Raw genomic sequence first — 19,679 nt, 5'->3', positions numbered from 1 at the left:
CTGTTGTCTGACTTCTCTATTCTTATCATCTTTCTTTTTCTTTTCAGACCATGGTCAGGAATCCAATGGAATCTGAGAGAATCCCAAATTCTCAAATGCAAGGAATTCGGATACTCTGAGTTGTTATTCACAATTTCCCCACAGAGGTTGCAGGGCCTTACAAGCTAGAGACTGCAGGCCCCTCTCAGCTAGAAACTTCTGGGGCCTCCCAGCCAGAGACTACTGGGCCCAGTTACCATGTTACCTGCAGGGCCCTCCCAGCCCGTCCAAGGAATCAAGAACCTCTCCTATGCATTCGTGCCTGGGTATACGGTGATTGACAGGTCATCAATCAAAAGACGCCACGGTTAGTATGATAATGAAGAGGAAACATTCCAAAGACAACAGCCTCACATGAAAACTACTCACAGATACTTAGTTGAGCCACACATCTGACAGAGCTTAATGTAAATGACATGGGCATTCATACCAAATAGGGTATAGCAGATCAAAATAGCTATGTGTTTCAGTCACCGAATCCTGAAGAGAGCCCGGGGCCTTGCCCAATCAGTGCTGGAAGCGGAGAAAGATTGTGGTAATATTTACGACTTGGTGACCAGTCTGAGTGGTTACAGAGGCAGTCCTACGGTCATGCCGAGCCTGGCTGTGAAGATGTCCTTACCAGTGGTACCAGCCAATGTGGATCCAGAGGAAGACCCCTGCACGCTGGTCCTACACCCCAAGAAACGCTGGGAGAGGCCCTGTTTGGCTAGTTTAATAAAGCTATCTATTAAAACTCTGCTTGTGACCTCTCCTCTCTCTCTCTGTCCACTAATCACGCCATAAAAAGAGGCCCTTAACTCTTTCAGGAGTCGTGACGTTGTCTTAAATTCCAACGTGGCCCTTGTTCATATTTGAAACTGCTCTCTTGCACTCATTGATTTTTATGGTCTCTTAAAATGATCCCAATCAACTAAGTGTCAATGTTTAGTGATATGATAAACTATGCTGGCTCCCTGAAACGCAGAGAGCAGAAGTGCCTGACTCTTACTGTGCTTTGATGAGAATAGTAGCCTGGAGGACACAGTGTGCAGGTCTGCCCATAATTACTTATAATCATCTCATATTAGATTTGATTAGGTAACAAAGACGTTGATTTTGGCTGCTGTTGTTGTTCATCTAGAGCGGCTGGTAAGAGATTTGATTTAGCGGCGGTGTAGTTAGATAATCTACCAGCAGAGAGCAGTGTTAGCTACCGAATGATGAGTGAGAGGGAAGGCCATTTGGGAGATGGAGGTGCGGGGAGCTTGAAGCGAGCGATGACAACAGAGACAAGAGTGCCTCTCTGTCCTCAACATGGCTCACTCCTTGCCCCTCCTCCCATCTTCCCAGCAGCCTGGGGAAAACAGGCCAGACATTTAGCATGACTTCACACTGTCCCCACAGCCACTGAAAATACCATCTATACAAAATAGAGACAAGACACATTGCAAATTCACATTCGTGACAACACACAACTACACACAACCATGTACAAACTCTCACTAGATTGTTAAAAATAACCCCCCCCCCCACTGAAAGCCAAATGCAATGCCACTGAAATATCGTCCTGCATTGCTGTCAACTGCAGGGTGCAATACTGTTCTACTGGGATTGTTGTAGTTATTTAGTTTGAAGCAAGATAAAAGAAGAGGAACATAAACAGAGACAGAGTCAACCTTTCTTGTCTTTTTCCCATCTCTGCTATTCCAAGTGTATTTGTAGAGGTCTCTTTATATATGCTGAATAAATAAGGAAGAGAGCATGAGAAAAGGAGAGAGATATAGAGAAATAGAGAGAGAGAGAGAGGAAGAGAGAGAGAGAGAGCTAGGGAAATGGGAAGAGAAACACATAGATCCAACAGTGCAGCGATGGTCACATTGTATTGGATAAAAGAGCTGTGTCTTAATATTTTATTTGACACATTCCGTCTCCACACCCCCTCATTTCTCCGCTCTCTCTGCTCAACCCCAAAACAGGAACTCCAAAGGCAAAACATTTCAAAATGGATGGACATTCCTGAGTGAAGTGACCTCTCCCTCTGAGAGACAAGATACACCACGGCCGAAATCAGAACATTGATTCTCCAAAGGAAAAAGCAACAAGGACATGTATTCATAAAGTAACAAGTTAGAAAATAGGTTTTTACTGAGAACATTTTGATCTCTAATTTGATACGAAGGTTATTTGAAAGACCATAGTTACCAACGTGTGTTATCAATAATTGGGAGTTGGGGATACGACTGTAGATATGAAGTCGTAATTTTCTCTCCAACTACTATAGCACATTCCAGAGAAGCATGATGAGTCCTTTGGAAGTCTTGAATATTTCTGGCCTCTAACAAGATATGTCATTCCCTGGAGCAGTTTTCCAAGTCTATTTATAAGTCAAAGGACAGCAAAGATCTGTCTCCATGAGATACTTGAATAGATGATGCTCGGTGGCTATTTCAAGCAAATTGTGATTTGTGCTTTACAACAATGCAGGTGTGCTTTACATCAGGGGTAGACTGGGAACAAAACTCGGCCCTGGCATTTCTAACACACCGGACCATTTTTTTGTTGAAGCCTCGACACCTCAACACTCCTCAAAGTCCACATCATCAGCCAGATAATTATAATTTTGTGGGGAAGAAAATAACGTTTGACAGGCCCACTGGGCTAAACACAGACCAGCCCATTTGGCATTTGTCCGAAATGCCAGATGGCCAGTCTGCCCGAGCTTTACATTTTAAGCAAACAGCTCCATTCATCACATATGATTGCATGATAGTGTCAGGCCAATGATGAGCACAGTTTCTAATCCATTGTCATGATATTGTCATCATGTATACTACTATACACTGAGTATACCAAACATTAGGAACACCTTCCTAATATTGAGTTGCATTCGTCAGGGCATGGACTCGATAAGGTGTTGAAAGCGTTCCACAGGGATGCTGGCCCATGTCAATTCCAATGCTACCAACAGTAGTGTCAAGTTGGCTGGATGTCCTTTGGGTGGTGGACCATTCTTTATACACATGAGAAACTGTTGAGCGTGAAAAACCCAGCAGCGTTGCACTTCTTGACACAAACCGGTGCGCCTGGCACCTACTACCATATCCCATTCAAATGCACTTACATTTTTTGTCTTGCCCATTCACCCTCTGAATGGCACACATACACAATCCATGTCACAATTGTCTCAAGGCTTAAAAATCTGTCTTTAACCCATCTCCTCCCATTCATCTACATTGATTGAAGTGGATTTAACAAGTGACATCAACAAGGGATCATACATTTTCACCTGGATTCACCTGGTCAGTCTGTGTCATGGAACGAGCTGGTGTTCTTAATGTTTTGTATGCTCTGTGTATGTGTGTCCACCAATGGTAGAACAATAGTTTTTTACATAGCATCTTGTAAAAATGGGATATTACCACTCAACCCCAGACCGTGCAGGGTTATGGTTAGCTTTGGTTATGACACAATAGATCAAAATACATCACTGCAGTAGAAAGTGTAAGCCATGAAGCTAAAGCATCCTCTGCTTTCTGACCCTTTTCTGCGTTGTTTCCCTCAGTGGAGCAGTCATCAATTTCTGGCCCATGTTAATGCACCCTTTCAATATTTGATGTTTTTATATGGAGTGCTGACAATAGAACATGGAAATGGAGGGCACATTTTGCCGATCTAGTTCAATGGCTCTGCATCCATATTCTTAACAGAGCAATGCACTCCAATCCTCTGAGTGCTTCTCCTCTACTGGGGCCATTTTCAAAGTTTAGAGGCTCTGTGTGTTTGTGAATGAGAATCTTTGTCTCATGTAAGTATCAATGTGCTAGCTTCACAAGACACTGGCCACATGCTCTTTGTCCTCAACAATCTCTCAAAATACCTTCACCACTCCAGATACACCAACACAGGGAACAGGACTTTGCTGCTGTTTAATTACTTGTAACTTTTATTTTATATTACATATTTTTATATTTTCCTTCTTAACTTCTTAAAGCATTTTTGGTTAAGGCCTTTGTAAGTAAGCATTTCACTGTTGTCTTCAGCGCATGTGACGAATAAAACTTGATTTGGAAAATGAACCAGAGAACACAAAATGATCTTAAGGATCAGAGACAACAGTTAGTGCTAGGTGTCTACCTTAAAGTCTCCACCTCTCTTCACACAGAGTTTGATGTTTGGCCAACATTGGGTATGAGGGTTAAGCAGTGCTATGGCTTGAGTTGAATAAGGGGCAAACATCACACTTCTCAGTAGGAGTCACTTTGTGTCTTTATTCAGGAAATAGGCCATGAATGGAGGTATCCTCTCATTAATGTGTCATGGTTGTAATCTAATTAAAATCTCCCTTGTCTTTTCTTTTACTTGTCCTCAAGTCTGTCTTCATATCCCAACAGCCCTTATGAGAAAGCAACACACCAACAAACAGGTGAAACCTCCCACGACAGCTTGGAAATGCAACGGTAAACTTATTACATTTTTCAATCGATTTTTTTTGCAACTGAGAATTTTATTTACCTTTTGGGGACTAACACAATAAAATAAATTCATCAAAATGTAAATTAAACAATAGATATTAGTCCTCAAAGGGCAAATGAAAAGACATTGTCATTCTTTACTGTATAAGCCTTTATTAGTCAAAAGTCAGTTGTTTGAATGATAACCATTTTTATACCACATACTTTTAACACCTTGTATTTTGCTCAAACACCTAAAAAAGCTGATTGACACTATAACATTAATTGGCATAGACAAAAAAAGGAAATACGACTTCATTATATTATAGAAATGTTAGAAAAATACCCCAAATGAAATAAAACACCTCATTAGATAACTGACCAAAATAAAGAGCTCAATGAGAACAAAACAATTACAGTACAAAAACTAAATGCATTTTACTTCCAGGGCAGGTTGCAAGTAGAAATACATTTCCTTTTTATGAGAAAACCACAACTACAGTAATAATAACAATCCAAAATGCAACAAAATACAGCCAATTACAAAAAAAATATATAAAAAAATAACAATAATAATACTGATTAAAATCTTTAAAATAGATAAGGGTCGTTGGCCTTTAAATTTGTTTAGCCAATTTTTTACAGAATTTTTCCCCTAGCTATCTGTTTTGCAAGTATGTTTTCCCTGGTAAAATCTCCTTGAAAGAGGGAGGTGTACTGATGTATAATTGGGACTCAGCACAACCTCCTGCAAGTATCATCATAATCAGCAGCAGACCAGAACCCCCCAGTCCAGAGGCAACTCATTTAAGAGAAACGGCTGGGAATACCCACTCAGCATGCAATCCCATGGCTTAAATTCAGATGCTACTGGTGAGCTTCCTTTACATCCTTTGTAGCTGGAGGGTGATTGATGTTAGTGCTAAAGCTAAACTTGATAAAACTACAGTTTGTACTTGGTGTATCGATTCCAAATTGTATGTGCTACACATTAAGTAAAAATGATAGATAGGTACATATTATTCATGTTGACCATGAATCATATAATGTACATTCTATTTTTGAGTTTTTCTCCAGTATTGAATGTATAGTTTGCTTTACAGTGTTTTGTCAAGCTGGCTGTGAAACAAGTGCAACTAGAGCATGTAAACACTGGGGTCCTTCCTTTCCTGGCTGTGAGAATGAAGCTGATGAACAGTGTGGAATAGAAACATATGAAAATGAACCTTTCCAAACATAGGTCATGCAAAACAAAACCTTTATATTCTCTTCTTAAAATGTACTTTTTTTTTTAGGTTTTGTTTGCAGAAATATGCCAATGCTATAGAAGCTGTCCATGCCATTAGCAGTGAAGCTAGCTGCTTTTATGAACGTCCCTGTTTTGTTTTTGTTCATGCATTAAGAAATATTAAGCGAAGATAACATATTTACAGTACAATTCACATGTAATTACACATATACACAAGAGGCAAGAGAATTCCCATTGGAATGAGTTCAACAGTTTCTTTTTACCTCCACTACTCCTTGTACATTAATGTGTCAACAAAATAGATGTGGCATAAGCAAAATAAATCATCACACGGAAAATGTGTTTTCCACCATGCACGTGGTTTACAGATAGTAGGTGTGAGTTCAATGTAATGAGGATATTTACGGCAAGCATGCAAGGGTTTCCATACGGACCAATCATTAGTTATTTTCTGTCAAATTCAAAACATGTTTTACTGTATGTTACAGGAAGGAATACCTGTCGTTATGTGTGAAAAAAAAGAAATGCATGAGCTATCTAGTGCATTTAAGTGAAATTCAGATCAAATGGATTATTTGGATTATTTGCAATCAAAAGGGCAAAATCTTCTACCTTTACTTGATATGTTCACTATGCCGTTTAAATGCAAATGCTAAGCTAGTACATCTTCCCCTAAATTGTTTGTTGAGGTGGATAGCTTTATGTATTTTCTTCTTATTTTTCAAAGCTTTGTATAGTATGCTTTTGTAAGACTTGTTTGGCACTTTAAACAATTGAATTCATTGTATTGCCATTGAACATTTTCACAAAATGACTTACTTGGCCAATTGGGGGTGGGGAGGTTTATCTACACTGAACAAAAATATAAACGTAACATGTAAAGTGTTAGTCCCATTTTTCATGAGCTGAAATAACACATTTCATGAACTGAAATAAAAGATCCCAGAAATGTTCCATACGCACAAAAAACATATTTCCCTCAAATGTTGTGCACAAATTTGTTTACATCCCTTTTAGTGAGCATTTATTTTTTGCCAAGATAATCCATCAACCTGACAGGTGTAGCATATCAAGAAGCTGATTTAACAGCATGATCATTACACAGGTGCACCTTGTGCTGGGGACAATAAAAGGCCACTCTAAAATGTGCAGTTTTGTTACACAACACAATGCCACAGATGTCTCAAGTTTTGAGGGAGCATGCAATTGGCATGCTGCCTGCAGGAATGTCCACCAGAGCTGTTGCCAGAGAATTGAATGTTTATTTCTCTACCATAAGCCGCCTCCAACGTTGTTTTAGAGAATTTGGCAGTAGGTCCAACTGGCCTCACAAATGCAGACCACGTGTGTGTCGTTTTTTGGGCGAGCGGTTTGCTGATGTTAACATTGTGAACAGAGTGCCCCATAGTGGCGGTGGGGTTATAGTATGGGCAGGCATAAGCTATGGACAATGAACACAATTGCATTTTACAGATGGCAATTTGAATGCACAGAGATACCGTGACGAGATCCTTTTTTAAGGTATCTGTGTCTAACAGATGTATATCTGTATTTCCAGTAGATAGAATAGGGCTTAATGCATTTATTTCAATTGACTGATATACTTATATGAATGTAACTCAGTAAAATCTTAGAAATTGTTGCATGTTGGGTCTATATTTGTGTCCAGTATAGCATGACGTTTGATATCCAGTGGGCTCCATCCATCCAGCCCTTAACACACAATAGGTGGGAGAAATGTGTAGTGCTCGTATTGACCACTGAGAGATGAAAATCAATAGAGCTCAACATTTTATCTACAGGCTGTGGACAATAACAAAATAACAAAAACTGCAAGATGGTGCCAGATCTAGATGCTTCCTGTCTAAGATCTGTTTGGACATCTGAGGCTACTCTGACGATATGATCAGATCTTTCGATGTCTCCAAATGAGAAATTAAGGACAAAGTGAACAATATCTTACAGTAAATGCAACATGGCACTGGGTTCATTCTGAATTCTGAAGGCTAAAGCCTATACAATGCCATCTTAACCATGACACAATCCATGTTAAAACCATTCATGGGAATCCTAACGACACTATCAAACCTACATCCTTATATGTGACACCACAGGGGTCGTTTGCCAAAAGGAGATGTATGGTTACAACAACAGTTATGTCATGTTTATGAAGTATTATGTAGACTAATCTGACATAGATCAATAGGGTGCAGAAGCTCCTTCAAATCTGACGCCAGGTTCCTGAGTAACGGCGAGTGACGTCATACTTCGGCCTCCTACAGATTAGTATCATCCACTGATTCTGCTTTAGATTAAACAGAAACTCCCCTTTTTAACCTTTAGTCCCTGTACTGCTTCATTTTCTGCTGTAGTATAACCTGGCACTGCAGGTTAGATTTAGTGCAAACTCTGGTTACTTTCTCTCAAATGTGTTGCAGAGGCTAATCGTCATCGGTGGCACAACTACCACTGTGACAGGTAGAATATTGGAGTGGCATCCAACCATATAGATCCTATTACATTTTTTATAATTCCTAATTCTATGCATCCAACTTACTGGGGTGAAAAGTGTCAAGATCCAAGATCTCGTCTCTGCTCCATACTACAGATGTAGGATCTTAATTTGATCACTTTGTTGCATGAGAACTTTCCTGCAGTGTGTGTAGTGTATTTGAGGTTTAAAAAGTCTCCTGAAGTTTGTCATTTCAATTTAGAAATTTCAGACTTGATTTTCCCTTCTGAAAAATGTATCAACCCCTACAAAAATGTCCATTAATTATAATCCACATTATAATTCACATTTCCTATTGCTGCAGGATTTTTTTTCCTGCTGTAGCAAACAGACTCAAATGAAGATCCTACATCTGTACGCGCTCTATTTTTCTGTATTTTCTGCATCTCTCACTCTCTCTCGGCCCCGTGGTGCATCCTGTCCTGTGCTAGCCTTCCATGGGGCTTGGCGCTCCCAATTAGAGGTCCGTATCCTGCCTGTCTGGTGCCAGCCCGGCCAGGGGATGGAGACGTTGGAGAGAGAAGCTCTTGGAACTTAGGGGAGCCCATCAGTGAGCTCTGAGGAGATTAGTCACTGCAATGTGCAAGGCACTAACTGTGATGCTCTCAACATTTTCTCCTCTCCTATCCTCTGGAATGTCCAAAGGAGCCCCCATCTCTTTTTTTTGGCTACCTCTGTATCTGATCTGTGACTTTGCTTCCCTCGGTCATCCAGTGCCATTTGACTATCAGCAAAACCCAGTCGGTTCTGATTCAACAATGCTCTAGATGTTTCAGTCATAACCACATTTACAATACAACTTTAATGTCCATAGTTACAGCCAACAACGGAAATGTGTCTTCTGCTCTCTTCATTTAAATCTTGGAGGAATCTTAAAGGAATTTGTCATTCCCTAGCATGAATATCAAATGCACTGCACTTCATTGCATTGTTGAATCAAGGCGATACTAGTTTGAACATGGAGATAGTCTGTAAATGCCTGTTTTAATGTATGAATGCATTTGCTCTCCTCTTCACTCTAGACAGAACCAAATAATGAAAAAAAAGGTATTGTTTTTCTCCTGTAAAGTTACAGTTTGGATCAACATGGCATCAACCCTGCAGTGGACATATCATTGGTTAGTGGATCTGAGCCTATGGAAATGAGTGACTTTAAGAGCAAAATCAAAAAATGTAATGGGGATTATAGGCCTTTTTGGTTGTCTCTTTAGTTCATGGCTATTTATCACATCTTGTCTTGCCTCTAGAAACTTAAAACCCTTTCTTCAGATTCTAATGATGTTTCTGATCTTCTGGGTTTGATCCTCCGTGACATTTGAAGGGTGGGTGGGTCTGCAGTGTTTTCAGAGGTACCGAGTGTGAGAGGTTGAGTTTTTTTGCAAATCCCGCCCCCCTGCTACAACCCTTAAATAAATAGAGTCAATTTGAATTTAAGACAGGCATGTTTCATAGGAACTATAATATCAGTACCCAACATTCTAAGGGTGATTTTTTTTCTTTTTTTTTTTTTTACAGTGAGAGTAGTTCAACAACAGGTCACACAATGCGATGAAATGTTGATTTCAATATCAAACAAATAAACAATGGCGATATCTTTTTAATAATGCACAGTATTTTTTCTCACATCTTTATAGTGGAATAACTTTAAATAATTCACTATAGTTGTCTTTCCTTCCTTACAGAACACAAATCTGGATATGAGGCAATGAATACTGTATCTACAGATGAATCAAGCACAGGAAGTTAAAAAAAGAGTACAATTATATTTTCCAACTATGTCCTTGAGGATACTGGATGACAAAATGTACTGTATATGTCTATTTCTCAAACAAAATGAGTAATTCAAACCTGTGAGTCTTTTTATAATAATGCGCTAACTCTAGAACAAGTGACACTCTCCCAAAAACACAATATTTTAAAGTAAAAAAAAAAAAATTACAATAATCATCATATTTGTAACCATAATGAAAACACCCCAAAGAACTGCTCTAAAAACAAACATGAGAAGAGAAATTAAGATAAGTTTGCACTGACTCTGGACAGGAACACAGTGATCTAACATCCCATCCTGATGGGCCCCAATGTAGACCAGCATTGTACCAGAGCTGATGTCCCATAAAGAGAACAATGTCACTCGAAAGAATCCAAGGAACGACACATAATCCAAACAAGGTTGCTGTACAGAGTAGAAGTGGAGAATTCCTGCATGTTATCCATGGGAGATGGGGGGGGGGGTAAAGCTGGATATAAGGGACTCTGCCGATGCCTGAACACACAATCCACCTCTGATTTGATGAGCTGCAGTAGAGGACGCTGATTACAGAGTATCAATAAAAAGCCAATGAGACTCTGAGACATCTCTTCTCTCAAGAGCTTTCGCTTTCTTTTTAGCAAAAATATCATGCAGTCTTTAGTTCCAAAATCCCCCAAAGGGATTTGATGGTTGTTAGTTAGTTAGTTAATTTGTTTGTTTGTTTCAGGAGAAATTTCAAAGGCTTGAAATGTTTCTCTTGCAATTATTCTTAAACATTCAAGTCATTGTAATAATGCTTTATACAGGAGAAAAGTCCTTCAGATTTACACACACACACGTGTATATAGAAATATAATATATAGAAATATGCATATACATATGTATCAACTTGTACATGTGTATACATATTTTCAACTGTATCAAAGCCAATTTAATGTGCTCTCAAAATATGGCCCATGATTCCTAGTGGGATGCACATCAATTCACATAGTACAACCAGTAGATTAGGTTGAAAAATCCAAACATGATGGGGAAAAGGACCCGGGACCATTTGTCAATGGTGCTGACATCTGCCAGATTAGGGATTTTCAGCTTGAGCTTGGAGGAGCGCCGTCGTAGCCGACAGTTGGCCCTGCTGCGCATGGCGCTGCGGTCCAGTGAGTGGTGGCTGAAGCCATCGCGGGGAGCCATGGGCTTCCTGAACTGGACCCCGGAGCTGTCGAATGACATCACTGAATTCCGGGAGTCACTGACACTACTTCCCACATCTGACGGCATCACCTCATTATTCATCTCCAATGTGGTGAGCAGGATGTTCCCATAAGCATCCACCTTGGAGGACAGAGGAGGGGAGAGGGAGAATGTCAAGGAGAAGCAGAACACGGTGACATTACCCCAAACTGCCCTAATAATAATCTACACGCACCCACCCATTTCATTTTCATTTCCAATTTTCAAGCTAAAGCAAATGTAATGATGATGTGGAAGGAAATGTAATCTTTTCATGCCTCTTTAAAGAATTCTGAATTTATGCACTTTTCCCATTTTCTCCCTTATAGCTGATGCCTTACGGTGCTTTTTCACTGAGAGTAAATTGACACAAATTAATTGCCATCACTCTATCAACCATTTTATCAGACCTCTATTAGGCTGCAGTCCCACAGCTCATATGATTTCTAAATGCATGTACCCCAACTTTTCTTTGCTCCTCGAGGTACAGATTTCTTCTCTGTGTATATGACCTGAGGGTGTTGGTTTGAAACGGCGTGGCAATGGAGTCCTTGCAATGAAAAAAAAAAAAAATCAACATTAAACGCCTATAAAACACTGACAATTAAGCACATCTTAAAAATACAGGATGCATAAACATAAGGTTAACAAGAACAACTTTGCATAAGCATGGCATGTCATATTTCAGACACAGAGACAAGGGGCTTCATTCAGTCGGACCGTTTTATCATTTTCCCCTGAATACTAATGTTTCTGCCTGCATACCCATTAACATTTGTCAAAAATGGGTGAATGTTGGTAAAAATGCAACTCCCAGGACAGCACAGACTGAATCAAGTCCACAGCCAAAACAAAGACAACAACCTGAGAGGAGAATGGGAATGTAGTTAAATGAACAGCTACAGTATATCTCAATGCCAAAAAACAATGTTCATTAAAATCAAAGAGTCAGTGCTGGAGAAAAAGCAATGGAGGATGGCTGTTGTATATGTATCTGGTGGAGGTGGCATCTTCAGGTTTGTGAAAGTACTGTCTTACGTCAAACCAATATAAAGGAATGCGTATTTTGCAGTCTTGTGATGTCTGTGCTAGGGATTCTCCAAAAAACAAACAATGATTGTTTTACGCTAGGATTCTGATTCTGATACAGAGAGAAAGAAGGAAGCTAAAGATGCAAACCTGTTCCCTCAGGCGCTTCTCTTCGTATCGCGGGCGCTCGTTGTTGGTTTTGTTCAGCCGCTCGTGGATTTTCTTCTGTTGCTGGGGGCCCCGGCCAAAGAACACGTAGTTTACGAAGGCATATTCGAGCAGGGCCAGGAACACAAACACAAAACAGCCCATGAGGTAGACGTCGATGGCTTTCACGTACGGGATCTTTGGGAGTGTCTCCCTAAGGTGTGTGTTAATGGTTGTCATGGTGAGCACCGTTGTAACACCTGGAAATTGCAAACAAACATAAATACATTATTATTAGATATAAATCAGTAGCCCTCACCATTACATTAAAATATTTGGTCCAAAGTGCAAGGTAATGATTTTGAGTGGGAAGTTTGTGCGCCTCTAAACATTGTTTGACAAGTTGCTCCTGCTGGGTAGATTTATAGCTTTCTGGTTTTAATGGAAAGTGAAAATTATGAGTGGTAGTAATGGCTACTTTTTGTAAGTGGGAGATGGTCACTAATCTGTTTATGGCGATTCAAAATTGTGCTTTGCGTAGCATTTTGTACGGCAACATGTTAGAGCAAACTTGTGAGAAACGTTGAAGACAACCTTGCCCTCTGTGTTTACTGAGAATACATTGTGTTGCTGAAACACTGCAGTGGAGATGGAGTCTTACCCAGTGCCACCCGAGCTGCAGAGGCATCGTAGTTGATCCAGAAGGAGACCCAGGAGAGGATGGTGATCAGGATGGAGGGCATGTATGTCTGCAGGATGAAGTAGCCTATGTTCCTTTTAATCCTGAAACTTAACGACAGCCTGGGATAGGAACCTTTCCCAGAGAACAAGAGAGAAGGAGAGAGGATGGAGTGATGGAGTGATGGAGTGATTGAGAGGGGCAGAGGAAACACATCAGTGCAGAAAAGGATGAACCACTGGCACAATTTATGAGTTCCAAAGTCTGCACTTTGACAATGCGCGGGGTAGTCATTTCTCCATTCGTTCAGACTGAGCACTTCATTTCCCCAAAGCAATGGATTCCTTTCCAGGGACAAGTTCGATTCCAATTAAACATGGCAGAAAGTCGCAAGCACAGCAGATTTTTCTGCAAGCCCCCCATCTCAGCAGGCAGCTCCAGCATCCCTCTGAGAATTGTCATGGAGAGCTGCTGTGTTTTTCTCTGTTTAGCACTTTCTCTGTCCTCTAAATATCACCAAAAGGGGATTTAAAAAGGCCCGTAATTGGAGAGCATGTCTTCTCACTACTTAAGTGAGGAGGAGGAACCCACATGAGACTGATGTAGCTAGTGGGGTGAACCTATGGCGCTTAACATTAATGCATGTTGCAGAGAAAAATGTCAGCTCGTTATGATGAGACATTAATTGGTTGCATCGAATCTATTGATTATTCAAACAAGCTCAACAACAAGTTGTTAATGAGAAAGATAGATTCCCCTGTGGCTTTGACTTTCCCCTACTTCAGCTAGAGAGAAATGTTTACCGCTATGAATGCATAACTAATTCCCTCAAGGGAGTTTGTATGACCACTTTATCAAAATGAGAGAAAGGGCCTAAGATAGTCATGATGGTTTTAATTTAAAAGGCAATCGACTGTGTGCTACACACAATGAAAAATGACCCTTTCATCTCCCTGGTCTGGTAAATCTTTTAATGAATCAATATCCGGGCATACATATTTTATTCCTTTCTGCTATACCTCGTGAATATAAATAAACAAAGTGCACACACAAGGGCAAGACTACTTAAAGACTAGACTACTAAATTAACTCAAGTTAACTGTCACATGGAGATTACTTTAAATATTCTGCAGGAAACGTTCTCTGAAGTGTTAAGCAGCTAGTTGGAAGTGCTACCCATTGGAATAACATTAATAACACAAAACAGTGAGTGGAACTGGACTGACAGTTTAACTAATCCTACAAGCAAGCCTACATTCTATCATTGTTAAATTGAAAAATAACTAACATGTACATACAGGACCATTAAAATGTATTTCTGCATATTTCTTAGAATGTATTGTTATGGCATTACTACCCCTTCAGCACAGATATGAGGTGTGGAGGCCTTACCTGTGGTAAACCTGACCTCCCTGGACACCAGGCGAAGTGCTACGATGGAGAACTGAGGAAGCTCCAGCTTATCCACCCCCGTCACCGCAGTGTCACCTCCGTGCCAGTAGAAAACAATGTCGTCTGTGGTGTACCCATCTGTCTCAGGTTACAGAGAATGGGTGGAGGGGATTTGAGGAGAATGAACAGGTTCAGTACTGGTAGAATATCTCACCTTTGACATTAGGGAAGCAGAATGGACCAAAGCAGAGGAGAATAAGCCTTCAGTCCCTTGGTAACATGGTCACCCACTTAGCTAAACTGTATGACAACAAATCAAAATGTATTAGTCACATGTGCCGAATAGAACAGGTATAGACTTTACTTTGAAAGGCTTACTTATGAGCCCGTTCCCAACAATGCAGAGATGAAAAGCAAGAATAATTAGCTAAAAATAAAAAATGAAATAGTAACACAAAATAAACACAGGGCTACATACAAGGAGCACCGGTACCAAGTCAATGTGCAGTGTTACAAGGTAGTTGAGGTAATTGAGATAATATGTACATGTAGGTAGAGGTAAAAGTGACTAGGTAATCAGGATAGATAATAAAAAGTGTGTCTATGTGTGAGTGTGTGTGTGGCGTCAATGTGCATGTGTGTGTGTGTTTTGTGTGAGCGTATGTAGTGTGTGTGTGTGTGTTGGAGTGTTAGTGTAATATGTTGTGAGTGTGTGGGTAGTCCTGTGATTGTGCATAGAGCTGGTGCAAGAGAGTCAGTGCAAATAAAAAGGGGGTCAATGCAAATAGTCAGGGTAGCCATGTGATTAACTGTTCAGCAGTCTCCGTTTCCTATATTCCATGATCAGCTCTTTCATCTTGCTGACGTTGAGGAAGAGGTTGTTGTCCTGGCACCACACTCCCAGGTCTCTGACTTCCTCCCTGTAGGCGGTCTCATTGTTGTTGGTGATCAGGCCTACACACCGTCGTGTCGTCGGCAAACTTAACAATGGTGATGTATTCGTTTGAGGCCACACAGTCTTGGGTAAACAGGGGGTACAGGAGGGGACTAAGCACGTACCCCTGACGGGCCTGCGTGTTGAGGGTTAGCGTGGCACATGTTTTGTTGCCCACCCTTGCCTTTCAAAGCATTTTATGGCTACAAAGTGCTACAGGGCAATAGTAATTTAGACAGGTTACCTTGGCATTCTTGGGCACAGGGACTATGATGGTCTGCTTGAATCATGTAGGTATTAGAGATTGGGTCAGGGAGAGGTTGAAAATGCAAATGAAGAAACTTGCCAGCTGGTCAGCGCATGCTCGGAGGTCAGCGCATTTGTCTGGCACTGCAGCCTTGTGAATGCTAAACCTAAAGGTCTAACTCACATTGGCTACTGAGAGCGTGATCACACAGTCATCTGGAACAGCTGGTGCTCTCATGCATGGTTCATAGTTGCTAGCCTCAAAGCGAGCATAAAAGGCATTTAGCTTGTCTGGTAGCCTCATCACTGGGCAGCTTAATCCGGGTTTCCCTAATCCGTGATAGTTTGCAAACCCTGCCACATCCAATGAGCATCAGAGCTGGCGTAGTAGGATTCGATCTTAGTCGTCATGTATTGACGCTTTTCCTGTTTGTTGGAGGCCGTAGCGGGATTTCTTATAATCGTCCGGATTAGTGTCCCACTCCTTGAAAGCGTCAGCTCTTTAGCACAGTGTGGATGTTGCCTGTAATCCATGGCTTCTGGTTGGGATGTGTACGGTCACTGTGGGGACAACGTCGTCGAAGCACATATTCATGTGGTAAACTCCTCAATACCATCGGATGAATCACAGAATATATTCCAGTTTGTGCAAGCGAAACAATCCTGTAGCTAGGCATTTGCTTCATCGGTCCACTTCTGTATTGAGTAAGTCACTGGTACTTCCTGTTTGAGTTTTTCATTGTAAGCAGGAATCAGGGGGATAGAGTTATGGTCAGATTAGCCCATAGAAACACACTGAATAACAGATGAATCCAGGGAAAAACCGACAGTAAAACATTTAATCAAAAGGAAGTATGTTTTGAACTGTGTCCTATATCTGAGAGATACAAAAAAGCTCAGATTTGAATGTTTTCTTTTTTGTTACTGTGGAATAACCTGTAGAATTTTGACGTGGAAATACCCTATTCACTTCCATTCATTTTTTGGCCCAGTAACGGATTACCTTCATCGTGTCCGTGAGAGTCCCATCTTTCCATAGAGTGGTCATATCAATTTCAAGACCGTTTGGACGCTACAGATGTTACCATGAGAAGACTGATTTTTGAGATGTCTCCTGGTATGACAATCACCGTTGTAGCTCTGCCACCTTCCACCGGAGATTTGGAAGGCTGACATTTGTGGATGTGGTGGATTGAGACGCAGCCCATGCAAAACAGATATCTCTAGCTTCAAGAGACAGACTGACGTGGATTTATTTGAATTATTATGCCTCGAACAGAGCATGGGGGGGGGGCCTGAAGCGGAGAAGTACTTTGAACATTTTATATATACACTGCTCAAAAAACAAAGGGAACACTTAAACAACACAATGTAACTCCAAGTCAATCACACTTCTTTGAAATCAAACTGTCCACTTAGGAAGCAACACTGATTGACAATAAATGTCACATGCTGTTGTGCAAATGGAATAGACAACAGGTGGAAATTATAGGCAATTAGCAAGACACCCTCAATAAAGGAGTGGTTCTGCAGGTGGTGACCACAGACCACTTCTCAGTTCCTATGTTTCCTGGCTGATGTTTTGGTCACTTTTGAATGCTGGCGGTGCTTTCACTCTAGTGGTAGCATGAGACGGAGTCTACAACCCACACAAGTGGCTCAGGTAGTGCAGCTTATCCAGGATGGCACATCAATGTGAGCTGTGGCAAGAAGGTTTGCTGTGTCTGTCAACGTAGTGTCCAGAGCATGGAGGTGCTACCAGGAGACAGGCCAGTACATCAGGAGACGTGGAGGAGGCCGTAGGAGGGCAACAACCCAGCAGCAGGACCGCTACCGCCGCCTTTGTGCAAGGAGGAGCAGGAGGAGCACTGCCAGAGCCCTGCAAAATGACCTCCAGCAGGCCACAAATGTGCATGTGTCTGCTCAAACAGTCAGAAACAGACTCCACGAGGGTGGTATGAGGGCCCAACGTCAACAGGTGGGGGGTGTGCTTACAGCCCAACACCGTGCAGGACATTTGGCATTTGCCAGAGAACACCAAGATTGGCAAATTCGCCACTGGCGCCCTGTGCTCTTCACAGATGAAAGCAGGTTCACACTGAGCATGTGACAGACGTGACAGAGTCTGGAGACGCCGTGGAGAACGTTCTGCTGCCTGCAACATCCTCCAGCATGACCGGTTTGGCGGTGGGTCAGTCATGGTGTGGGGTGGCATTTCTTTGGGGAGCCGCACAGCCCTCCATGTGCTCGCCAGAGGTAGCCTGACTGCCCTTAGATACCGAGATGAGATCCTCAGACCCCTTGTGAGACCATATGCTGGTGCGGTTGGCCCTGGGTTCCTCCTAATGCAAGACAATGCTAGACCTCATGTGGCTGGAGTGTGTCAGCAGTTCCTGCAAGAGGAAGGCATTGATGCTATGGACCGCCCATTCCCCAGACCTGAATCCAATTGAGCACATCTGGGACATCATGTCTCGCTCCATCCACCAACGCCACGTTGCACCACAGACTGTCCAGGAGTTGGCGGATGCTTTAGTCCAGGTCTGGGAGGAGATCCCACAGGAGACCATCTGCCACCTCATCAGGAGTATGCCCAGGCATTGTAGGGAGGTCATACAGGCACGTGGAGGCCACACACACTACTGAGCCTCCTTTTGACTTGTTTTAAGGACATTCCATCAAAGTTGGATCAGCCTGTAGTGTGGTTTTCCACTTTAATTTTGAGTGTGACTCCAAATCCAGACCTCCATGGGTTGATACATTTGATTTCCATTGATAATTTGTGTGATTTTGTTGTCAGCACATTCAACTATGTAAAGAAAAAAGTATTTAATAAGAATATTTCATTCATTCAGATCTAGGATGTGTTATTTTAGTGTTCCCTTTATTTTTTTGAGCAGTGTGTGTGTGATATATATATACATACACACACACACACACACACACACACACACACACACACACACACACACACACACACACACACACACACACACACACACACACACACACACACACACACACACACACACACACACACACACACACACACATCATCAATATACACAGTATCATCAAGGGGCCCCATTAGGCCCCTTGATGATGTGAAGCTTGAGGCAATTGGCTCTACTGCCTATGGTGAGTCCACCAGTGTCTCCATCACAATGCCAGTGGAATCAAAGTGAGAAGTATGAGATAGATTTACAGTGCATTCAGAAGTATTCAGACCCCTTGACTTTTTCCACATTTTGTCAAGTTATTCTAAAATTGATGAAATAGTTTTTTCCCCTCATCAATCTACACACAATACTCCAGAATGGAAAAGAAAAAATAGGTTTTTAGAAATGTTTGCACATTTATTACCAATAAAAAACGGAAATAAAACATTTAAATAAGAATTCAGACCCTTTACTCAGTACTTTGCTCAAGCACCTTAGGCAGCGATTACAGCATCGAGTCTTCTTGGGTAGGACGCTACAAGCTTTGCACACCTGTATTTGGGGAGTTTCTCCCATTCTTCTCTGCACATCGTGCCAAGCTCTGTCAGGTTGGATGGGGAGCGTTGCTGCACAGCTATTCTCAGGTCTCTCCAGAGATGTTCGATCGGGATCAAGTTGGGCCACTCAAGGACATTCAGAGACTTGTCCTGAAGCCACTCCTGCGTTGTCTTGGCTGTGCGCTTAGGGTCGTTGTTCTGTTGGAAGGTGAACCTTTGCCCCAGTATGAGGTCCTGAGCACTCTGGAGCAGGTTTTCATCAAGGATATATCTGTACTTTTCTCCTTTCATCTTTGCCTCTATCCTGACTAGTCTCTCAGTCCCTGCCACTGAAAAACATCCCCACAGCATGATGCTTCACCATAGGGATGGTGCCAGGTTTCTTCCAGACGTGATGCTTCAGAGAATCTTGTTTCTCATGGTCTGAGAGTCTTTAGGTGCCTTTTGACAAACTCCAAGTGGGCTGACATGTGCCTTTTACTGAGGAGTGGCTTCTGTCTGGCCACTCTACAATAACGGTCTGATTGGTGGAGAGCTGCA

The 19,679-nt window shown here is 41.7% G+C and overlaps 1 protein-coding gene across 1 annotated transcript in view; it reads right to left on the bottom strand.

The window, feature by feature from the left end:
• Positions 1-8,593: 8,593 nt before the first annotated feature.
• The window catches only part of LOC112231359 (gamma-aminobutyric acid receptor subunit beta-4-like), a 48,682-nt gene continuing 37,596 nt past the window's right edge, over positions 8,594-19,679 (bottom strand). Inside the window, exons 6-10 of the mRNA XM_024398083.1 lie at positions 14,464-14,601; positions 13,054-13,206; positions 12,396-12,652; positions 11,677-11,766; positions 8,594-11,318 (exon numbers count right to left, since the gene is read on the bottom strand). Of these exons, the coding sequence (XP_024253851.1) occupies positions 10,965-11,318; positions 11,677-11,766; positions 12,396-12,652; positions 13,054-13,206; positions 14,464-14,601 (992 nt within the window). The 3' untranslated portion in view covers positions 8,594-10,964. The remainder of the gene's footprint in view (positions 11,319-11,676; positions 11,767-12,395; positions 12,653-13,053; positions 13,207-14,463; positions 14,602-19,679) is intronic.

The sequence above is a fragment of the Oncorhynchus tshawytscha genome, linkage group LG33 (genome assembly GCF_018296145.1).
Source record: "Oncorhynchus tshawytscha isolate Ot180627B linkage group LG33, Otsh_v2.0, whole genome shotgun sequence".
NCBI classification, from domain to species: domain Eukaryota; kingdom Metazoa; phylum Chordata; class Actinopteri; order Salmoniformes; family Salmonidae; genus Oncorhynchus; species Oncorhynchus tshawytscha.
The sequence above is the reverse complement of the archived record's forward strand: the minus strand, read 5'-3'. Positions and strand labels throughout refer to the sequence as shown.